General features: G+C 39.8%; 1 protein-coding gene across 4 annotated transcripts in view; it reads right to left on the bottom strand.

Annotated features, from left to right (window-relative positions):
- The window catches only part of USH2A (usherin), a 322330-nt gene that overhangs the window by 156189 nt on the left and 140669 nt on the right, over nt 1-25472 (bottom strand). For all 4 annotated transcript variants that reach the window (XM_042051713.1, XM_042051712.1, XM_042051715.1 and 1 more), the window contains 5 exons: nt 22182-22455; nt 18997-19200; nt 18797-18877; nt 16259-16444; nt 1151-1264 (listed from right to left, as the gene is read on the bottom strand). In XM_042051713.1, the coding sequence (XP_041907647.1) occupies nt 1151-1264; nt 16259-16444; nt 18797-18877; nt 18997-19200; nt 22182-22455 (859 nt within the window). The remainder of the gene's footprint in view (nt 1-1150; nt 1265-16258; nt 16445-18796; nt 18878-18996; nt 19201-22181; nt 22456-25472) is intronic.

The raw sequence follows: 25472 nt of genomic DNA, 5'->3' as shown, positions 1-25472 counted from the left end.
TGGCAGTTACTAACGTGGTCACACCAAAACTCTGTTCTAGCAATGTTAGACTGCAATCTTCAGCACTGTCCTCATCAAGACAACACCTTGCACAACAACCTGCTTTGGCAGCAGTTCAACACTTCAGCATCCTTTTAACTACTATGGCTATAATTCACATGACTTCACGCCAAAATTTTATTTTCTTTATAGGCACTGTATTAAAACCTAGTTTACATGAGAAGATAAAACAAAGAACCGTGGGAGGGAGGGAATTTTGAAAACTACTTTGCATCATGGAAGATTAACTAGTGTCCAATAAATATGTGTCAAAGTCTTCATTAGTCTGCTGGTGTAGATTTGGAGTAACTGATTATTTTAACTGGATTAATATGGCTTTGGGATGACAGAACTGGGAGATGTGAACTTTATGTTTAATTGAGAATGAAGTTAGATATGTCACTGATATTTTTGGGGCATTTTTCCTAGTAATTGATGTGCATTACGTATCAGCCTAGACTCTAAAGTCAGAACTGAATGCACTTTTTCTTTCTTTGTGCCCTAGTTCTTAATGTAAGCATAGGAAGCATTAATTTACACTCACAACCTTTAAGTTTGAGCACAACAACATTGTAAAAGTGTTTAGAGAAAAAAAAGGGAAAATCTGAACAGCAATTAATAAAGAACTCAATTGGCATTTGGCAGTTTCATCACACTGAAATAATTGTTGCCTATTGCTGGTGTTTAGTGGTTAAAAGAAACCATAGAAATCAACCGTTTGATTCTCAATTTCATACTCTGCCATACAATCAATTCTTTTTAGTCAGACTGTCTCTAGATTTACTTCTGAGCCATAGTAAAATGAGGAAGCTTTCATTAATCTTTCAGATGCTTCATATTAATGACAAGGCTCTTGCATGAACAATGTAACAGCAATTAAAAAGCCCATTAATCTGCATTACAGCTATTAAAGATGCATGTCATTAAAGGGTATGGAGTTTGATTCATTTTCGCACCCCCCAAAAAATGGAGCAATTATGGTCTGGCAATGCACTTTGTCATCAAATTAGGTTGGGGTTTTCCAGCAAATGGCTTTGCAGCGTTTAGCTCTTCTCCTGTTTTATTATTCATGACTGAAATGTGGAAGTCAAGACCTTTGAAATTACTTTACCTTCTTGTGGAGTGGAGATGCTCAATGCATGCAAGCTCTCAGTACAGCCAGCCAAAGTGCAAGCAGTTAGGGTTACAGCATAGTTTGTGAAGGGATGCAAGCCCGTCAATACACCTGCAACACAAGAAAGCAAGGTGTTAGCATGTACAGGGTACAGACTGATTACATGCAGACACACACAGAGGGAAAAGAAACTTTTCTGTTACGGGCTCCCACTGTTACAGGTGAAAATAAAAACTATTTAAGGTTTCATTGTGATCATCCATGACTTAAATTTTACAAAATAATTTAAGAGCAAGTGATATCTTATTTCATTTTTAGTACTAAAGAGGCACCTGTGTTTCTTCAGTTAGGCTCATTGAAACAGATATTACTTCAAAACTGAGGTGTATATTTTAATGCAACAATGACAATGAAGGAGTTTTTTTCTTAATCCCTGCCTCAAAGTTTTTTCAGTTATTCAATCTGTTTTTCCAAGGAATTTTCACTGCCTCCCAGGACAAGTTTTTTTTAATGCCTCCTCTCCAACGATGTCCCTAGTCATCCATGAACTGAAATCTCTTTATTTATGAAACATCTCATTAGTCTTCCATTCAGTGGCAGCATATAGACCATACATTTGCTATACTACTACAGTAACATAATCCAGGTGACAGTACCCAAGGGTTTACAAGAAGAAAAGATCTGGAGCCTTATTCCATTTCAGGTCCTGCTTTATGTTAGTGAAGAGAAGTTACTAAATCCTCACATGTCCACCAGCTCCTTGTTATAACAAATACACCAAATCACTGCTTACCACTTCAGGAAGTTTCTCAACATTTTGAACTATGAGATACAGAAGGATTACAAGGGGAAAAATTTAGTTTAGAGTCATTTTTAGAAACATCAGCAGTTCCCATTTTAAAGTAGGTCCAACAATAAAGTAATACAGAATCTAAATACAAAAGTAATTAAAAGAAGGCCAATTCATGCCAAGTTTTATTTCAAATCGTGTTCTCACATGGACTCTCACAGCTCTAGCAAAATCAATGTGGTGTTTTATTAAAAAAATAAAATTTCTAGCAAATCATGTTTTTTAAAAACTGTCCAACACCTGGGTTTTGCAAATGAGCTTGAAAAAAAACCCAACACATCAAAGAACCCTAATTTCTGGCCAGCTGTCCCACAGTACAAATAGTCTAAAAATCCCTTCAGCATTACAAGTACACAAACAGGTAGACAAAATTAGTCCTCATTATTGCTCTTCACTGGGTTACTACACTAACAGAATGCAATATAACTGCACTGCATTAAAAAAATATTTTTTCCTCATGTAAGCCCTTTATAATCACAAAAAGGGCATGGAGAATTTGATGTTGGAAATTAATAGCTACAGAAAAAATATATTATTTTCTGAGTAGAACCATCAGTCTGTACACATTTATATTGTGTTTATATTGTGTTTAGTAATAGATGTGTTCACATGGAAAATAGGAGATTAGCTTTCACTGAATTAGCAACGTTTATGCCTTTTCTTGCAATCAATCAAAAAACTTCAAAAGTTGGCGTAACGATCTTTCTATTTGAATTCTCTGGGGTGCACTTCTCCTCATACAAATGGAGAGATATTCAGAAGTAATCACTTTTTCTTCAGAGTAGTGCTAAACTAAAACCAGTTGACCAGCATCTGCTTGCTCTGGTTATAGTTTTGATTTTGCAAATCCCCAGTTAACAGTGGAGAGCTGTACTGACATCCAATATAAGCGTGACAGGAAAGAAGAAGAATGCTGTGTTGGTCACCACCAAACAAATGTCCCTGTAATCTTCCTGTGACGGAAGGAAAATATTTTTAAGAGCCATCAAAAAGACATAAAATAGGAAATAATGTTTTCATAGAATGGTCTGGGTTGAAAGGGACCATAAAGATCATCTGCCTCCAACCCCATTCAGCCTGGCCTTGAACACTTCCAGGGATGGGGCATCCATAGCTTCTCTGGGCAACCTGTTCCAGTGCTTCACCATGCCCACAGTATCTTCCCAATATCTGATCTAAATCTAACCTCTTTCAGATTAAAGCCATTACCCTTTGTCCTTTCACTACATTCCCTTGTAAGAAGTCCCTTTTCAGCTTTCTTGTATGCCCCCCCCCTTCAGGCATTACTATGCCTGTAAAGTATTGGAATTATTGGAATCTACACTACATTATTCAACACAGAAATTCCATTAGTCAAAACACCATCTTTTTTTTGCACATGACAGTACTTCCACTTATTTCCAGATCTTAGAGCATTAAACACAGGAAACTATAGAAGGTGCTTTGGGAATTACCTTCCACAAGCAAACACAAGCAGGAACCAAATCCTCTAACTGTGACATTTTCAAGTTCCTGGTCAAGAGGTGCATGGCATTGCATATATGCCATCTCTTCACTCTGCTGTGCTTTAGGAAGCAATTTAGTTTGACTTGTACATTTAGCACTTGTAGCACTTGTTTCTTGTGAAGCAGTGAATTAATGCTCCTTGCATTTCCTCATGGAAGACATTCTGTAGGGTTACCAGTGGCTTCAAGCACTGAGAGCTTCAGAATATCACACATCCAAAAAGATGCCAGGACATGTAGAAGGTTTCAACTGGGCTGTTTGGTTTACTTATGATGAAGTAGGAAGGTTTTATACAAAGCACCTGTAGCACAACAGACTTCCCATTGCATAGGTACGTTTGTGAAAGGCTGAGAGAATTTGCATGAAAAAGAAAAAGTAAACAAACTCTTTTGCTACAGGAGGTTTATGTTAAAAAATTAATTCAGCAAAGGCAGCAACTTAAAGAATTTTTTTTTCATTTCTTAATTAATGTTTTTCCTTCATGTGTACTCTTGCACTATTTTTTTTTAACAAAGAAACAGATGTGCATAGGTAGGCAATAGAAAGTGCACAGATTTTATTTACATACTTCAGCAAACTACTTTTTTCTCAGCTGCCATCCTATCTGTTTGGCCAGCATCCACTGTAATCTGTTCTCCTTCATTATGTTAATCTGTGGGCGGAAAGATTTCTGTCATCTTCAAATCGCTTGTACAGCAATGGTAAACACCTTGGCCTGTCTGTAATTGGACAGGTGTCTGCATTGGTGTCACCCAGCTTTTAATTCAATTAAAGAACTGGCTGCTCTGCTCTCATTACCCACTCATTTCCTCTGCACTTTCAGTCAGTCAGTGAAATTTACACTCAGCACCTGACTACGTTGAAACACAAAGTCAGCAGTACCATAGCAAAGATCATCACTGATACATGTGAATTAATTTAAAGAATAGCAAAATAAATTTTGCAGTAAAAAATAGCCTATGATCAAATGAAGTTGGCTGACAGCTTTAAAAAAACTTTCCCTAACTCCTCAATTATCACACTCTCAGGCTGGCATTTTTTGTCTATATCCAATAATTGCTGATCTGATAAGAGTCCATCAGGCTTTCCAAGACGGGGTGCTAACAAAGCAAAATTTGGCCACACTTGCATGTATTCTATTAATGCTAACAGGAGAGAGGTGGATGAATTGTCACTGTGATCAGGAGATAGGATTAGAGACATGATCAATATTTAAGAAGAGGGTCAGCCTCACACATTTGGGATATGAGTCCCGTGCATTCAATCTGCCACTACAGAGCAGCTGAATCCACCTAGACTCAAAATTTACATCACAGACTACATTTGAAGCCTTAAAATCCACATGGGCAAGTGGAGATGCTAAATCATTTTAACACACCACTCCTATCTGCCCAAAGAACCTCCAGAAATAAATTAAAGTTCTAACACAGACATTTTGACACAGTGACCCCATGAAACTGAATAATGTCATTTGTTAAATATGAATGTAAAGTTAACAGTCTAAAAGAGTGATCTGGAATCACACCTAGAACATTAAGCCCACTTTATATGCAAAACTAGTATTTAATTCTCTATACTTTTATTTAAATGGTCTTTAATTATTTGCAATATTGAAAGTCAAGGTTTAGAGTTGTGCAAGAGAGAAAACGCTAGGCTCACTCCAGCAGATGAGGGATAACAACATGGATATGGGCAATAGCAAAGGGGTCAACAATGAATTTATGGTAAAATGGGTGTGTGGACTAGTCAGAGTTAGTTGCATCTTTATGTCCATTCATTGTTCTAATGCATACAGTATATAAGAAGATTAGATATCCAGCATTTTTCCCTTCACTTCTCCATAAAGCAGGCATTTCTTTTGTTCAGTTGTCATAGGTTAGCAAGCATAGTCCCGGAAGGGACGTCCTTGCTAAGGGGTGCTTACAGTTTCCTCTGGGAACTGATAGAACCTATCAGCTGGCCAGTTTGAATATGGACAATTCTCTAAGCCACTTAAAGTTGTGATCACCTCTGTGATCCACATTTAAGAATAGGCAAACTCCCCCTCCAAGCTCTCTCTCGTTTCCGGCGCTGGGACAGGTGGCTGCAGGCCCCGTGTGGGGGCCAGCGGGCCCGGCCAGGCCCTGCCTGGGCCAGGCCGGGCCGGGCCACGGCCATCCTGGAGCCATGGACCTGTTCCAGCCGTGGAACCCCCCCCACTGCCTTGCCGTGGGCAGCCGGAGCGGCTCGGCTCTCCCCCCTCTCCACTGCGATAAGAAAAATACAACATTCCAGCTGCAAAGCTGCAAGGCTGAGGTGAGAGTAACCCTTTTATTGCTGTGAAGAGCTGAAAACCTGAGGGAAGAGAGAGAGGAGATGCTTAAAGCTGAAATTCTGTTGTGAAGCTATGATATATCAGAGTATCCTGTTGTAATTTCATGAAGATATGGGGGGTGGAGTGTTCAACTCGTGAGCAAAAGCACCTGCGCTGAGATAGGCAGATGCTGACGCAGCTGTAATTTCATGAGAAGTTTGGACAGGGAGAGATGAACCAGATGAGGACTTTTGCTCCAAACGGGAAAGGAGAAAACCTCAGTCCGTAGAGATGAACCAGATGAGGACTTTTGCTCCAAATGGGAAAGGAGAAAACCTCAGTTCCTAGAGATGCTCCCAGAGATAGTCCTAACGATGAAGATGATGAAGACCCTTTGCTCCCAGGGAAGGAGAAGGGCCTCTGTTTTTGTTTCTGAACGGCTCAACCTTAAAACTGTACCCCAAAAATCTTCAAGAGTGGACCCTCGAAAGCAGTTGCGGGAAAAGCTGCAAGTCGGGGGAAAGGACTCACACGCAGGCAGAGACTCCTCTTCCTAAATGGACTGAACAATATTTGGAAGTGGGCGGCTGTCTCGTTGTGATAATGTTTTCATAGCATGAGCAAGAAGAGACTTCTCTTTCTAAATGGACTGAACAAGGTTATTATGGAAGTGGTAAACAGACTGAACATCTCAAGGGTTGTCTTTTCACATTGTCAGTGGGAGAAGGGAGGAAGGTGGGGGGAGGAGGAGAGTTCTGAAGGTGGTATAATTTTTTTTTCTTCTTTTAGGTCTGTTAATAAACTTCTTTATATTCTTTCAAGTTTGGTGCCTGTTTTGCATTTCTCCTAATTCTTATCTCACAGCAGATAAACAGTAATGAGTATTTTGGACCAAACCACTACACTAAATTGGTGTTTCTGCCCGGTTACAAACCGAACCCGCGACATCAGTATTGTCAAAGGGAGGTCTCGTACATTTAGGCAACACAGCCATATTCCACAGCACTCTGGCAGATTTTGAGTGGAAAACTAGTACTTCTCATCAACAATGAAAGAAAATGGTTTACCTCTACAGTATGAGGGCTAATACTCTGTTCACAAAATCTGAAAAATAGATTCAAAGGCAATTACAGTATTATAGCAACTTTCCCAGCCAGTTAAAAGAGTTTTATGAAACAACTGCTTCACTGTTGCAATTTGTCATCCTGCTGCTTCATGAAGTTGTTTCAAGAATTCACCAGGTCTTCAGAGATGAAAGGACACACCTGCTTATAGCAACTTATGGACCTTTTACTCTGAAGAATGGATTGATGATACAAATATAAATCGAGGTGAGGTTTTAAAAATATATTTAGTGATGGAGCCCTCCCGTATAAGCAAGACCATTCACCTACATGCACAACTCACCCCCAAAAAAAGCTATTTAATCTTACAGATGTAACAAAGACGTTATTTTCCTCACTTCCATAAAAACTGCACTCAGCTAAATGGTGAAAGACGACTATTTTGCAAAACTAGTTCAACCTTTTTCTTTTCCTTTAACAAGTAAATTTACTAATTTCAATCATAACCAGGCATTACTTTGCATATGAAGCCTGAAAACTCTGCTGCTGAATGCTAAGGTTCTGAACAGAGCTCACCACACAAATTCCATTTGTTTCATGAGCTGAGTGTATTTTTTTGCCAAAGGGACATTTCTTTTCCGGATTTTTCATGGTTTCCTCCCCAACATGCTATTTCATGACGACCTATTTTGAAATACACCTACTGCAAGTGATACAACACTTGTCCTTTAGATTTACCTTAATTCTTGTCTAAGCTTTAAAAACAAAAATTACCAAATCTCCCCTCCCCAAACCCAGACTATTTAGCTAACTTGAATGCCCAAGGTCATACAGCATCTGTCCAACAAAGTCACTTGTGTGTCGAGATGCATCATTGCCACAGTACACTTAATCACAGTCCACTGATCAGAAAGGGAAGTCCTCAACTGACTTTGTTTTTGACAGATTGTAGCAAAAACTGTTTAAGTACATGTGTCTTCCACATATGCATTTCTGAACCGAAAGCCTGTGCACATCAATCTGTCGCATACATCTGCATTTTTAAGGCATCTTTCTAAGTCATAAAATAAAGAACTACTCAACACAAGGGCACCTATTCCAACTCTTCAGCTTATAAGAACAAACAAAAATTTTACTTTAGTTATTGCATTTAGGTGGCTTGGAAGACCCCTTTTATCCCCAACAGATATATTTCATAACAAACCATACACAAGCTCCACTGGCTTTGAAGATGCAATTCAGGTTGCAGTGGTTCAAGGAAACCTGTTACATTCCCCATAGCACAGGGCAACTCTCTAGCTGCTTCAGTTTGCAGAAAACCTTAACCCAACAGTGCAATTTTGCACCAAGAGTAAATTAACCACAAGCATTGGTTTTGTAATATCTATCACTATGTTACCCTTGACCATTCCAAACAACTTCATCATTGCTTATTTTCTGCAGTATGATTACCTTTAAAAGTTTGCAGAGAGACAAAGAAAAACGTTTTACTTTTTTGCAGATTTTTTTTTATATGTCTACAAAAACATAATAATCCTTTTTAGCCTGAAAAACATCAAGAAATTACCTTCTTTTTATTAATGAAAATATTGGTATGTATCTAAGAGTTGATGTAATTTTGATAAAATGCTCAGGTTTATTTAATCACACAATTTATAATTTGTATGAATAAATTTATACAACAGCATTGAACTGTAAACAAGGCTCATTTAGGTCTAAACTCAATCAAGTTTGAGTCTAAATACTGTAGAATATTAATTTATGTTTTAAAATTCATATATTGAAAAATATGCCACTAGTCTGTTAAAGCCAGCTAAATGAAAGGAGAAGGGAACCTACGTTCTGCCACTCTGACTTAGAGTCATCAGGAGCTCAAGCACCACCTGACAACTCACAGAAACCTAATGGGCTTTCAGGTCTATCAGCTACCCCTTGCTGCAGTAGCTGCCCTAGCCAAATATTCTTATCTACATCAGAAGTTTTAGAACTTTAGAAATTTGTCTCAGCTTGGAGCAGGGATTTGGGAGTCCTCCTAGTGCTCTGGCCCTACATACGTTTAGGTTAGTTGGTTTGCAATAATCTTTTTCTATACATTTAAAAAAATCTCATTAACTGCATTATAGGAATGTTTTGAGTGTAAAGTATTTGTGCAAACCAAGAGCTTTCAAATAACTTCAAGCGCATGGGAGTATTGCCCAAGAAATTCACCAACAGCTTCACGCAGCAAACTCCCCATTGGTGGTAAATTGCTTATTTCACCCCACACAGATGAAATAAGCCTGAGACAAACAGCGTTTTCTAATATCCATCTCAGACAGTGACCCCCGAACCCTGTCAGAGGCAGAAGTCAGGGTGCAGAGGCCAGTCCCAAAGCCGCAGGCTGCTTAGGCAGGGGACTGGCAGAGCTCCGCCTGAGAGGGACAATCTCTCAGCTGACAGCACTTGCCAGAGCATGGGTATTTGCTGGGCTGGCAGAGAGCTTCCCCCAGTGCTGTGGCCCTGGCTGGGCTGCCATTGGCAGGTGGCCCCATCTCCTCTTCTGAGAGACTCTCCAGCTACAGAGCTTTCAAAACTACAGCACAGCTTAGACACTTTGATTAACCATATTAAATCATTAAATTAACTTTTCCTGAGATATTCATCTGCCGAACATAAAAGACTAAAAGGTGAAAAATAATTACAAACACGTGTCACAGGAAGGAGGGAATGGCAGCTGTCGACCACAATTTTCTTGTTACCACGTGTGCAGCCACACCAGCCCTTGGCTATTGCAGCAATGACAGAGGCGGGACGAATTGCAAAATCATACAAACTTGAAAGGGAAATCTGTAAGAGGAATAAATACCAATTGTGTGTGAATTCTTTTGCAGCACATTTTATTTCATTATTATTTGTAGGCATCATTAGAGCCCATCAGAGGCTGGTCAATCTCCTGAATTCTACAGTAAGAGAAATCTGAATTCTAAAATGGGTGTTTTGCATGTGCTTGACAAGAGAAGCATCAGAGGACTGTGATCAGTGGCACAAAACACGGTTAGAGGCAAGACAACAGGGGTGTATCCCAGGGGGTTTATACTGTTCAATATCTTCATTAGTGACCTTGTCAGGGGGAAGTGTGCACCCTCAGCAAGTCTCTGGGTCACACAAAAGGGCCACTGAGACGATAAAAGGACTGGAGCATGTCTCTTCTGAGAGAGGCTGAGAGAGCTGGGACTGATCATCTCAGGAAAGCCAAGGGTGATCTACCAAAATGTATAAATACCTGACGGGAGGGAACAAAGCAGCAGCCAGACTAATCTAAGTAGTGCCCAGGACAAATGGACACAAATTGAAATACACAACTCACAGTATCAGAGAATATCCTGAGTTGGAAGGGACCCACGAGGATCATGGGTCACGATGATCTTAGAGGCCTTTTCCAGCCTAAATGATTCTGTGATCACTGAGTCCAATTCCTGCCTCTGCACAGGACAACCCCAAGAATAACACCATATATCTGAGAGCCCAAATGCTTCTTGAACACTGGCAGGCTTGGTGTTGTGACCACTCTCCTGGGGAGAAAATTAAATTCCAAAAGAACACAAGAAATCACTTTTTACTGTGAGGGTGGCCAAACCTGGAACAGGCTTCTCATAGAGAGGTATCTCCATATGTGGAGATATTTAAAACTCGACTGGACATGATTCTGGGAAACCTGCTCCAGTCAACCTTGCTTGAGGTGGGGGAATGTGATGCCTTTTCCTGGTCTTAAAATCAAGAGTCAAACACAGTTAGAAGGGAGAAAGGGATTTTACCTTGGTATTTATTTTAAGGACCCTTAGGTGCACACGTCCAGGTCAAATGCACTGAAATTCACCCCGCAAAATGCACACCCCCAAAAGATCGGGTAAAACATTATAGGTTTTACTAATTAGCATATCTATCAAAGATTCCCCAGTGAGAGGTTCAAGTGAGCCCCCCTCCCCAAGGAGCCTTCCCCTGGGTGGTTCTATCTTGGTTTACAGAATGTGTTCTGGAGAGGACCTTGGGGTCTGGGGCACACTGATCCCTAGCTACGAAGCTTCTAAAATGTTTCGTCTCTCAGCTTGACAAACAAGTCCAAGAATGTAGGCAAAAAGCACTAAGAATACAGAAGCTGTAAAAAAGGTTTAACTGGGTATAAAAGAAAAGGCAAAAAATCTTCATGGCATCAGATGGGCTAGATAATCCTTCCAACCCAAAGGATCTTCTGATATTCTGGATTCCAAAGGAAAGTAGAAGCAAAAAGCTGATCACAAACCACACTGAAACAACTGAAGGCAAGATGGGCAAGTGTGGTACATTTTGAATCCCAAAAAATTATGCTTTAACTTTATACTCTCATCCTGGAATACAGATACTGAACACTATGTTGAAATATATCACCTTATCCAATAAACTCCTGGTTCAACAGTCAGAACCTCATTTTAAGGATTTAAATCTGATGAATATTCCTTTCTTGGATGAAAATGAAAAAACAGTTTGACATTTTGGAAGATTACAAGGGTCAGATTTTGAAGGATTTTGGTTTCTGAGGAGTCAGAAATAGGCATTTGAGACTGTGGGATTATGGTCACTTAAAGACCTGTTTTACTTTTAATATTTAGCTCAGCTTTTCTTCTTCTTGACAAGGGTACAAGAGGTTCTTTTGAATTTGACACACAAAGTACAGCCTTCTGAGAAACAGGTAGTGCTCTTAACATTTTGTTACTGCACTCCAGTTACGACTCAGGACCCTACTGTAACTGTTCAAAAGAATTTACAGTATAAGTATAAACCAAAACACAACAGACGGGCCTAAAAAGCTGCAAGGAAAAAAGTAAGACAGAGTGTTGTCAGTGCCCTCAGATACATTTGCAAGCAGCAGATTAAGCAGTGCCTAGGCTTGACAGGGAATGAAAATTTGAAGGAGGGTGTGGAAAAATACCATAGTTTCTTCATCAGTGATCAGACAGAGAGCTGTGGTGCCTTTCTGCTGTTCCATTAGCAAGCCTGGCTGTTTGGGTTACTGTAGCATTTTCTCATGGAATGCAATGAAACAATTGCTAAAGAAATGTCCCTGAAATTAGGGAGAAAACAAGCCAAACTTTTCATTCTCAACAAACTTAAAAGAAAAGTAAGCAAAGACTTCTCTGTGGGGTTCTGTGTTTATGTTAACTTTTGATTAATCAGGAAATATGACTCATCAGGGAAAGATACACTTTCTTCTGGGAGTCTCATATTTGTGGCTAACTAGTTCTCACTGTCCACTGACTTGCCCACCTGTGCTGGCTTCACTGAAATCAATAGACTAAAGTAAAATGACTTTGGATTGGTGATGTAATTTACACTTGTCTCAGCTTTGACCTCACCACGAGGACATGAATTATATATTTCATACAATTCCAAAATTGAAAAATACATAACTAAACTATTGGGCAGGAGTTATAAATAACAAGAGGAAGCACTTCTTATACACACAAAACTGAACTGGAACAATTACTCCCACAGCAGTTATAGAAACAGAAAGAATGATTGTATTAAAAAAACCCCTACAATTCTACCATAGACCATTAAGCACAATGGTCCAAATGCAGCTTTTAGCTGAAGAATTCCACAACCAACCAGCTGAATTTGTACTAACAGGAAGACTTATTCTATGCTTAGCATATTTCTTACATTTTCTTCCTGAGCATCTAGAGAATCACAGAATATTCTGAGTTGGAAGGGACCCACAAAAATCATCGGCTCCAGCTCTTAAGTGAATGTCCTGTCCAGGGATTGATCCCACAACATTGGTGTTATTAGCACCATGCTCCAACCAACTGAGCTCATCTCAGGGTCATATCTGACACAGTCACATAGATCAATATTTGAATGCAGCCATTCTTAAGTTCTTTGGTTATATGAGTGGACAGTGTGCTGCTGTGGCAAACAAAGCCAACACAATGTTGGGTCGCATCAACAAGGACATCTCCAGCAGAGATGAAGACGTCATTATTCTCCTCTACTCAGTGCTTGAAAGGCTACACCTGGAACACCGTGTTCAGTTTTGGACCCTGCTGTGCAAAAAAGACGTGGACAGGCTGGAGAGAGTCCAGGGAAGGGTGTCTTGGTTTGAAAGACAGATGTCTGCCAAGGAAGGTAGGAGCCTCCCTTGAAATGAAAAATGCAACCGCCTTCCCTCTGAATTATTATAATTTTGAAATTAAGGGGGCTTTCAGGCAAAGATATGAGGAATAGGAATAACAGTTCTTTACTATTATATATATAAATACATATAACAAGGCAAACAAACAGCAATAACTATGGCAGTAACAGCGAACAATCACAAACCCAGTGCCAGCCTTCTCGGCTGTCAGGCCCTTTCCCCTCGGGTGCAGTTCCGCTCGCAGCCGGCAGGGGCGCTGGCGGCTCCCGGTGAGCAGGGCAGGTGCGATGGTTCCCCCGCGGCTGCAGGGGGCGCTCCGGAGCGAGCTCGGGGAGCACGCGGCACCGGTGCCCTGGGATCCCGGGAAGGGATGGGACAAAGGCTTCACAAACCCCTGTTTGTCCAGATGGACCCTCGGGAACAGCAGGCTGGAACGGCAGGGACAAGCACAAATCCCAGGTGGCAGACGAGATGTATCGAACTCCGGAGCTGCAGTGGGAACCCCAGAGGTCCCGGCAGGCAGGGCATGCAGGGCTACAGAGTAGCAAAGGCCTGAAGCAACAACAGGGGCAGGGCAGCCGCAGCCTGGCCCCCAGCAGGGCAGGGAAAGGTGGGCTTGGGATCCCGGGGTTTCTCCCTGAAGCACCGGAGCAGATGGTAAAAAGATCCCTCTTTTAGTAAGGTGGGGTGTTAGGGTCCCAGTGTAGCAGCCGCTCCAATGAGCAGGCTCCACTCACGGTAGAAGGAAGGCAGCCGAAAGCAGAAGGCTGCAGCACTGACGAATTCCCTCCACAACGATGGCAGCCTCTCTCCCTCCAAGAACACCAGCCAGCCAGGGGCTGCAGCCAACCCCCTTTATTTCCAGTTCAAATCTCGCCACATGCCCCCCCACCTTACACGAGAAAACCCCAGGTGAAAGAGAGTAGCCAGTTGGACCCCTCCCCCTGTGGCCAAGTCTTTCATTTTCTCCCAAGCACCCAGCAATTCGTTGCTGTGGCAACATATATGGGGAAAAGTCCTCAAGAGAAAAAGAAAACAGAAGGAGAACTCCCAAAACCCCAACAAAGGGCCACAAAGACAATCAGAGGGTTGTGTAACCTATCAAATAAGGAAAGACTGAGGAAACTGGGTTTGTTCAGCCTTGAGAAAAGAAGGATCAGTAGAAATCTTATCACCATGTTCCAGTATTTAAAGAGTGGCTACAAGGAAGTAAAAGTCTCCTTTTTTACCAGGAGTCACATGGAAAAAACAAGGGGTTATGGGCACAAGTTACTCCTGGGGAGACTACAATTTGATACAAGACAGAAACTTTCATAATGAGAACAATCAGCCACTGGAATAATGTTCCGAAGAAGTGGTGGATTCCCCAGCTCTGGACACTTTAAGATTCAGCTGGAAAAGGTGCTGGGCCATCTTATCTAGACTGTGCTTTTGCCAAGATTGGATCAGATGATCCTTGAGCTCCCTTTCAACATGGTATTTTATGATTCCATGATTTTATTTTGCATTATTTGACAGCTCTCTACAACTCCCTGACAGGAGGCTGTAGTGAGGCGGGGGATGGTCTCTTCTTCTGGGCCTACAGTGAGAGGACAAGAGGAAATGGCCTCAAACTGAGACAGGGGAGATTCAGATTAGATATTAGAAGCAAGTATCACTGTTTGGGTAGTTAGGCATTGGATTGGGCTGCCCAGGGAGGTGGTGGAATCACCATCCCCGGACGTGTCAAGAGATGTCTGGATCACTGGTGCTAGGTGATGTGGTTTAGGGGTTACAGTGGTGGCGTTGGGTTGATGGTAGGACTTGATGATATTAAAAGTCTCTTTCAACCTCGATGATTCTATGATTCTATCTGCTATAATAGGCTAACAAACCAGGATCCATTGACTGTCTACATTTAATGTAAAGGTCTGTTGCTTCTTCTGCCTCCTGTAAGGTGCAGGCAGATCACCTCTTACCTGTCCAGCCTGGTGCAGATGTTTTCATAACCCTGACACGTAATCATGGCACAACACCAACCAAGTTAAACAACGTATGGGTTCTGACCATCAGCTGTGAGTAAGCTACCTAATCCATATGTCTCTACTACAGTCTTTCATTTCTACCAATATAATCTGTATTGCGTTGTAGCAGAGATAAAGAACATTGAAATCAACAAGGTCATTAATGAATCACAGTAAGGCTAGAAAGCCCGTGCAGTTCTGGTAAGTTCACTACTCACAAATAGTCAAGATATTTCAAACCGGAGAAAATAAAATATATGCAATTTTTCCCTTGAAAATGTATACATAGGTTATGGCAGAGAAACAACACAAACCATATATACTTACGTAAAAACTATTAGCTGGGCTTCAGGAAATAACACACTGCCTGAGGGTTAACACACTTTCGAAGACTGTTGTACTGCTCAAACCTGAGCCAAACCAAAGCACCAGCTTAGAGCATTGCGTCATTACCACTTTTTGAATTGTTATGAATCATAGAATTGATGGCAGAGATCATAAAAATGAATCTATTGGTCTGCACTATTTGCCCCATTTAGTCATCACATAACATAATCCAGATTCTTGGCTGTAATGTGCTTCCTTCCCAGGGAACTTTGTAGCAGCCAGAAATGACAGTTTATCCATAGAGAGCAGAAAAGCACATCCACACTATCCTGGCAGGAAGGAATGTCCCAAAATGTTCTCTATAACATTCTCACCCTATAAACCCAAAGCCACAAATTTCTTCATTCCATAATAATCTACCTCCACATCCCAGTGGCATCACCACAGCATCTGATTGACACAAATGTATGCTAGTTCCCACTGAAATTAGTTAGGTTTATATGATCAAAATTAGGCAACTATATCGAGTGCTTTCATACATCAGGTCAAACAGTATCACATGAGACCCACATTCAGAGTTAATTTAGGTGAACTGGGTGGAACAATAGGGAAAGAGTTAAAAAAAGATCACATATACTAAGCAAAAACAAGCAAACAAAAAAAGCATTTCTCCCTCACATCATAAATAGTTTGGGAATTGCTTGTTAGTATTTGTGCTGTATCTTAATTTCTATTGTTCTTTGAAATCAGCACATCACTACGAGGATGCTGACACAAATAATTACCCTTCCAAATGTTATCTATGCTGTGTATACACAAAAACAGACAAGTAGTATTTTATAGATCAACAAAAGGAGGGATAAGCATCCTGTGTTATTAGATATGCCTAAAAAATGGTACTTAACAACATTTACCTGTGAGCATACCAGCATCAGCAAGCTCAGCACTGGTGATGGGTACAGTGGGACCATGCGCTTCATATGCTTTCAAAATGTACTTCTCAATTACACCTATGACCCCAGCTGGTTTGTCCCAGGTGACCTCAATGCTGTAACCATTTATACTGTGAACTCTTGAGGGAGTTGGCACATTTTGTGGAACTGTAGAAGGATAAAATAGAAAATAGAGAAAATGGCAGTTCTAAGGAGACTATTGCCCCTATTCTTCACTTTTAATGGCTGCAGTAAATCAGACTCAACCATTAGCATAAATACAATTTATTAGAGTTGTAACTTTTCAGCATTGATTTAATATGACTGCACATCTTGAGCTATTCAGTTTAAGCTATATTTCAAAACCATCAAAACTCCATCTACATAACATTCCTTCTTGTCTTGTTGCAATTTTCCAAAAACATTTCATGTATCAAACATATTTAAGCATCACTCACAAAGAGAGGAGGTGGATTGTATGTAGCTAACAAGCACAGGCATTGTAATAATACAACTGAATGAAGCAAGGCAGTACTGCAACAGAGAAGAGTTTGATATTTATCAGTTGGGTATCTAAGCCACAGAATGCCACAACTATGAAACATTTCCAAAAATCTGCATTCTCTTTTACAGAAGTCCTTCAAAAGTTTAAAGCTCTTCCATTTATTTTCTGATTTCCACAATGCTGTGCACCTTTCTTGGGGCAAAGCAGAGATTTTTAAGGCCTTTTTGCAAAATCCTTTGCCTCTGATCATTACAAAAAAAAAAAAAAGGAAAATTTAAATGTTTTAAAGAACTGGAAAACCAAGATCATATATGCATAGAGCTGCTAATAAAAAGAAGTCATCCCATTTCCTATAACCTTTAACTATTTCTTGGATATTACTATGCCAAGTAAAGGTCTGGTCAGTAACAGCTTCATCACAGATGACTGCACAAGGGATGCAGAGGAAAGACCCAAGGAACACTATGGCAGGATGATGGATGATGAGTTTGCTGTAGATGCATGTGGACTCCCTAGCCCTGCTGATGATCATTCGCTTCTCTCACCATCAAATAGCCTATTTTTTTGTAATTTTACTGTTTAGTTTCATTAAATATGAATGCAGCCTTGTTTTTTATAAGGGTACCAGCATGGAAACTATAAAAACACCTGGAAGTTGTGATTCTTCTGTAAAGAATGTCATACTCTGAGAAAGCTTCCATTACTACAGCAATATATTGATTTCATTAGTTATGAAGTGTATCACAGGGTGAGGTAAGCTACTGTACAGCAGATGGTCTTCTCATAAGGGACATAACAAACCCAACTCAAAAATAATTAAATAGCGCAATTATTGTCCAACCCCAGGGAACATGGACTGCTCAGTGCTGTGGTCAGCTTGCAAACATAAACACGTAGCAAACCTTAACAGTTGTCAGATGGTTGACATGAAAATATGCATATATTTTGCCCCTTCTGGGTGGTACACAAAGTACAGGTTGTATAAGAATGCATCTGCAAGTCCAATATTTATGCACGTATCACATAATTTTTTAAGGTGATACATTGGGCAGCTTAAATCAAAAGAATGCTCTGCACTGATGGAATGCAATTGGGCTTCAATATCAAGAAGAGGGAAAGTCAGTGAAATAAAATACACAGAACTGTAAATCTTCAAAAACTTACTGGTTTGATAAAGTTTGCAGAAGCACTGACCAGAAGAGGAAAAGTTTATAAAATTTTCTTCATAAGACATATGAAAAAATTGATTTTTAATGTATTACATTCCTACTCTGGAACCTTCTCCAGAAGCCACATGCTACTGTTGTAGAAAATATTGCCACATTTTCACACAATCTGTGGACTACTTGTTAAAAGAATCCTCATTCAGCAGCACTGAGTAGCACACCCATATATGGGTCATTTAAAAAACAACTTTCACAAGACCTTCCTGTCCCTAGCAAATACATGGCCTGTTATTTTCCACAACTTGTGCCTGCTATCCCAGTATCACCTTTCTCTACACCTGATTTTGTAGCACTAAGTTATATGTAGGAAAAGATAGATTTACTTACTCTAGCCTACTCTAATGTGAGGTTAGACGTGCACCTATGAACACAGCTAGATGGCTGCTCTTACTCAGTTAATGCAGTTCAATCCTTTAACATCCTTAATTACATAATCTAATACATATTTGGAAAATACCTTGAGTTATGAGAAGAAACACTTGCCCCAACACTTTACAGCTGTGACTAATTTGGTACCTGTTTGAAGCATTAAGCAGTTTTGCCCCCTCAGAAACACTATGCAAAGTTCACTAATCAAAACTGTTGTGGTTGGCTTATCTGCACAGAATCACAGAACGGGTCAGGTAGAAGAGACCAGCGTGGGTCATCTGGTCCAACCTCCCTCCTCAAGCAGGGTCATCCTAGAGCACAGGGCACAGGACTGTGTGCAGACAGTTCTTGAACACCTTCAACCTGACATTAAATAGCTTACGAAAAACAAGAATGAGCAAACCTTAAAATCATATTTACCTGATTCTCTTGTTCGAGCATGGGTCCACACACTAGATACTGATCCTCCTTCATTTAAGGCAACCACCCTATAGAGGTATTCTTCAAAGGACATCAAGAAGGATAGAGGAGGTAAAAGATTAAAAAAAAAAAAGTACTGAACACAGTAATAAAGAATGACATGAAAATGATGTATTTTATTTAAGGAACCAATGCGCTACCTGTAAATGGTTGTAGAGCACTCTCATAAACACTCTGCTCTTTTCCTCGGTACACAAGGATGGAGTCATTTCCCCTGCAGTTAACAGCACTGTCAGTTGATAGGCATCCGTCCAGATTGACTCTGACAGCACTGCTGGACACAGATGCCAAGTTAACGACAGCACCTCGTGTAAATTTAACATCCTTCATGCAACCACCGAAACCTAGCAAACAGTAAGGGATTAGTACCACATAAAGAGCTGCAGTCATTAAGAAACACTTCTGTTCCTTTCAATTCTGTATTTTCAACATTAAAGACTGTAATGTGAATATGTTGACTTCCAACATGACATTCTGTCTGCACTTTCAAGACACTAAGCTGGTAAATTCCTGCCTTACTGATCTACACTTTCACCGTTAGCAATTCCATCCCACAAGGAAATACCTTTCTGTTTTCTCTTTTGGCACTTCTCACTTTGAAATTATTAGCATAAAAGTGATTCTCTGGCTTTTAAAATCAGCCTTCTGCTCCTTGCTATTTTGTCAATATACATACTTCCTTAAACTGAAAAGAATTGTCTAGATTAAAATTACAATTAACTTCAGGAGATCAGATGGCGGCATATCAGTTTTGTCTAACAGGGATATAACTCATATGTTGTTTATAAACATACTCCAGAAACATAACCCCAAACTACTTGTTTATGATAAAAAATCTAAGAAGCTTCATTTTCTATTTATTTCTGTATATCCATATATTTCTGTGTATATGTGTGTGTGACATTCCTATCAAAATTACAAATATGTTAAATCAGTCACTTGCAGTTATAACACAACTACAAAATTCAGGATGCAGTTGTTAAAACTTTTATATTTACCAAAAATTAATAAATTGATATAAAATGGGTCTCAAATCTGAGTAGTGATTGGTGCTTAACACAAAGCCAAAGTAAACAGTAGCCAAACTGAAGACTTCAATGCATCTAAGAATTAATTTTTTAAATTAAAAATCCACCTCTCACAGATCAGTGCTGCTCTTTAGCTTCGTGAAAGGTAAAGTATTTACATCTTTTTTATATCTTACGTACTTCTATTGCCTTTATTACTGCAAGATGACAGATAAGAGTAGTATTTGTCCTTAGCCACCGAAACTGAGAATCTAATGTCCATACATAGTTCATGCAAAAAGGGGTATTGAAGGCGAACACACAGTTTTAATCGATCTCTTAAACACTTTCTCTCTCCACAACACAGGGAATTTGGCCAAACTGCTCCTTAAAATGAATACATCCTACTTTAAGTTCAGCTGGCTACTCCACACTGACCAGTTTAGTTTCTTAGTCTGTGGCAGAGGAAAGAATTAGTCCCAGTCTGCCCAGGCGTTTTATCATAAGATGAAACGAAGTTGTTTGATTTGCAGTGAGACGCATACTATACAACCTATTTTAATACATTATTTTTAGTTTCTTTTTAGCTACATTTATCACTGTTTGAAGATTTCTCACTGCCATTAGCCAAGCAATCCTGTCTATTCTCAAGTAGCTGCAGAGTAAGTAAAGATAGTACAAATTTTCACAAACATTCCTGCCAGGTAGCTTCCTTTCGAACCTCCCAGGAGGGCACGGGATGGGTCACACAAAGGCCCACAGACTCAAGCTGAAATCTCTTAAATTAATGTTGTAACTCACATGCAGGTGAGGCAGGAGGAAAACAGTATTTATCACTTATTTGCTGTGATCAAAACACCAAGCCTTTATTAAAAAATTAACTATCAAGCAGCCATAGATTGAGAAAACCTTTTCAAAATATTTATTAAATGGGAAGATCTCTATATTCTACTATCTTACCACTACATCATTGTAGTCCCACATAAAAGTATGTTTTAAGCTATAATATCTAATCTTGCTCACCTAAACCTTAGAAGCACACAAGAATGTTTTTATCTTCAGACACTAAATATAAATTCACAGCCGCCATCTTATTTTGTGGCATGCTGAGGAGGTTTGGTGGAAAGAAATGTTTATTGATGTGCCTTGATATGCACTTCAGACATCCACTTTAGATGCTATTTTGCCCTAGATTCTTTGTTCACAGATCTCTTTGCTGCAGGAGTTGTGAATGCATCCACTCACGAGGCTACACCATCGGCTACGAGGCAACACTGACAGGGTATGACTGGCCAGCTCTTTTGGGCCATAAATATTATGCATGCAGAACCCAAAGCAAGACTATATTATATGTGATACCTAGAGATGGAAGAATGCTTAAAACAATATTCTTGAACTGTTCTATGGCTGTGAAATCACAAGGCTCCAATACACCTCACTTGAACGTGCACATTCAGTGTGAGTTCATGCATTCAAAGCCACTTACTGGATTCCCCACTAATCACTCACTGACTGATATATATTTGTCCATAGTAGCTGAAAAATAGCCCAGGACTGATGAACAGTTTCACAAGTAATGAAGAAACACACCCAAACAGAGCCAGTTTAGTAGACACTTTTTGACTATGTTTCCTACAGGAGATCCTTTTGTGGAAGCTGTTAGTATCAGGATGCAATTAATGCTTCTCTCTTCTCCCTACGAATTTGACCTGTTCCAGAACAGAAGGGTCACAGTGATGGCTAAATATATGATCATCTTCCTTCCTTCTGATAAGGAGGAAAACATCATGGCAATTCTAGCCAAAATCCAAATTCAGGGGTTTATACCCACTTAGTTTTTTAGATCAGAATCAGTACTGCCTAAAAAAGACTAATAAACTCTCAGCTGTTCTTCCATGTGGCAGCATCCAGATTCATTACAGTGATTTAAGCTATGTTTATTGTCTCCCACTGGTTTTGTATTCCAGATCTGCATGTGACACAAGTTGATCAAGTAAAACAGGTTTCTGTGAACTGGCATTCTCTGATGAAGATCTGAGATCATCTGGTTGGGCATCTCACTTCTTCATTTCCTACACTCCAGGTCCTCTCTTTATCAGTCAGATTGCCTCAGGTATCACTGGAAGAATTTTTATAGCATTACAAAAGGGTCAGGTCTAAGTAAAGCCAGATGGGTAGGGGTAACTGGTAGCATCACAATGGGCAGGAGGAAAAATTTATGTTACACATTCCTGAATTTAGACTATCAGCAGCAGAATGTCCACCTGGTGCATGACATCAGTTTTTGAAAATGTATGCTCTTCTTGGTGTCATCTTACCTTGTTCTAACCCCAGTTCTCTATAGAAACTCTGAATCTCAGGTGGGATTCCTCCTACATAGACAGGTGAGTTCACTTTCAGCTGCTGAACACGGGGTTCGAGCGCCTGCTCTCTCAGTTCATTCATAGTTGCTGAAATCACAGAGCCCTCCTTGTTCACAGTGACTTCATTCCACTTTCCATCACAGTAAGACAGTCCCAACCAGAGGTCCACTTGTGTAAAGACAATGCCCGTTCTTAAAAATATGTTTAATATTCCACTTTTCAGCTCAATCTATACATTTTAAAACAGAAAAAAAATATTTTGAAAGAGACATCAAATACACAATAATGACTGAAAGTTATTTTTAAAAACATAATCAAGGGAGTTATAAATACGATCAACGAAAAGGGTATTTTTTTATCTTCAGTTTAATACTCTTTACACAAAACATGCTAAATAGAGTGTATCGGTTAATTCAGACTGTTGGAAAATGTATTTTGATTTTTTGACAACAGACTTTGGCACTACTGTAGCTAAAAGGAAAAGACAAAGAACAGGATTGTTTTGCTTTTTTTGAGAATGAGAAAACAGTATTTTATGTATCGATTCATTTTTTAGAGGAATGTAACAAGATAATAAGGAAATGAAATGTCAGACCTGATTAAGGTCTTTTTAATTGGCTGGTGAACTCAATTTCAAATTTTTCCAGCATACATTGATTCTTACATTCATACATTTCATCCTTATTCTTCTAAATCTTGTAAGAAAATAATTGGTTTTGTATGTGCTTTTTGAGATTAATATGCCAATTCTCTAATAGAAATACATTTTACTCAAATTTTTCACTGCAGAAGTTTCCAAACGCTTTACTGCAAGACTCTTTATCCTAACTGACTCAAACACAAGTGGGCTGAGACTGTAAATTGGCACGTATAAAACACTAAACACTTAGGGGATGAACTGGTGTTTGAAAAATATGAATATATTCACAAAAAGACATTACTCCTTCTATGCCAAAACCTTATTAAGTGAAATAAAAACTGCAGACTTAATATAAATTCTTATCACCATTATTGACAAACTGACATATTTAGTTTACTGATAATATTTATATTACAGTGTTTGTAATTGGATTGTATTTCCTTAACAGGAATGATGACAACTGATGAAAGAACTCTGTGCTTGATGTGTCACAGACGATGCGGGTCCTATTCCCCAGCACACTGACTCCTTGCTCATGAGACAGAGGGATTTTCTTTATTTGTTCCTTTGGGAGCACAAATTTTCCTATTTCCATGAGTTCAGACCCATTTATGGCTAAGGACTCTACAATACAGGTAAAGGACTGATCAAGGCATCAATGCTGATGAGAATAGCTTGAGAAAGCAGCCCATTGGACAAGTCACTGCTTTTCTTCACTGGTGAGAATTAATATGGAGCACACTGTGCTGGTGTGAAGAAGGCATTCCAGAGGCATTAGTACAGTAGCACGCCAGCCAACCTGCCAGACCTGGAAGCCAGAGAGAGGGCAACGTGGTTGACCCAGGGTCACTACTCAGCACAACCCTCCTCCAATTTACTCATCTTGGCACAGTTTTAAAGCAGGCAGGGAATGATGCTTGTGCTTTTTGTGTTGACCTGGACTGACATTTAGAATGCCTGAGTGCAGCTAAAGACAGGGGACCACCACTCAGTTTCAACTGATCTGTGTGGTGAAAATAAATAAAAAAAATGCCAAGTCCTGCATGGATCTGAGTATAGGTACTGAGCACAGGTTTAGAAAAACAGCAGATAAATTGTTTGCTTTACACAGAATTCTGGGACAACATTAAAAAAAATATTTTTAATCATTATGATTTTTAATCTGTCCTTGGAAAATATATTATTACTCGAAACCAAAATGCATGAAGATCATATTATTCTGCCAGATGTCTCAGTAGCCACCTCTCAACAGAAACCAGATCTTTGTATCACAGCTCTCAACCTAAGCAGGTTTCAGTTTAATTCTTAAAAGCATGCTTGCTTTTCAGAATCTGGGTTACAAAATTTCATTAATGTTTTCTCTATGCACACAATTCTCATTTTGATACACCTGAGCATGTAAGGTTGCAATTAGGAAAGCCAAAGCTTAGCCTGAATCTGGAAGTTTAGAACAGCAAGAAAGATTATTCTACAGTCCCACTAGCAGGTTGTGGTATCTCTCCGAGACTGATACAGGGACCAAGTCTGATTAAAAATGTTATTAATGACCTGAGCAATAGGATGGGGTATACTCCCAGTGAGTTTGCAGTTGATAGCAAAAGGGGCTGCCACTGGTATCCCAGACATATAAATCAGCTTTGAAGAACAGTAGTGAGTAGAGATGGATTACACACTGAACACTGGCCACTAGTGTACCCTTAAAATGATGAGGATGAACTAGCACCAGGCTGGGTTAGAACAAAGGTGGGCAGGAGTTCCAAGGAGATAATTCTTCCCTCTATTCATCACGTGTAAGACCACATCTGGACTACTGTATCATGTTGTGGACACTCTGGTAAATGAAAGACATTGTGGCACACCAGAGTGAGTCCAGTGGAGGAGCACTAAACTGGTCAGTGGCTGGAGTACCTTGTGTGCAAATTGAAGCTGAAAGAACAGGGTTTGTCCAGAGCAAGTGGGAAGAGAAAACTGTTCCACTGCCTTATGAGAGGAAATAGAGAAGACAGGCCCAGACTTTTCTCAGAGGCTCATTGTGAAAGGATTAGCGGCAGGAGACAAGTTGTAACAAGAAACAGTAAGAGATAGGGATGGTTTCTTTGGGTTTTTTTGCTTTTTTTCCTATAATGCGGATGGTCAAAGATTGGAACAGGCTGTAGAATTTTGAAAGCTGTGGACTGTCCATCTGCAGAGAGATGCAAAATACTCAAACAGAAAATGCCTGGAGCAACCTTATCAAACATAAGTTGGTCCTGCTTTTAGCAGAGATTTGGAATTAATTACTCCAAAAGGTCCCTTCCACTTAGATGATTCTGTGATTCTGTATTGCACTTCTCTGCAGGAGCCAGTCCCTGCATCACTCAATCCACTTATAAACATATGATTTTGAAGATGAAAGGAATATCCAGACAGCTTGGAGAAACAAAACAGATAGGATAGGGGCTGCATTAGAGGTTGAATGACACTTTGCTAAACCTGCCATACAAAACAGCCTCAGCCAATGTAGAACTAGAAGAGCGATTATGGCTTTAGCTCCTTTGAATTGCAAAGTCTTCCTGAGACACAGAAATATCAGCAGAGACAAGCAATGGACTACAAAATACTTGTCA

Source organism: Corvus kubaryi, unplaced genomic scaffold (genome assembly GCF_017639235.1).
Source record: "Corvus kubaryi isolate FWS band 111438036 unplaced genomic scaffold, C.kubaryi_AGA036_p1.0 76, whole genome shotgun sequence".
Lineage (NCBI taxonomy): Eukaryota > Metazoa > Chordata > Aves > Passeriformes > Corvidae > Corvus > Corvus kubaryi.
The sequence above is the reverse complement of the archived record's forward strand: the minus strand, read 5'-3'. Positions and strand labels throughout refer to the sequence as shown.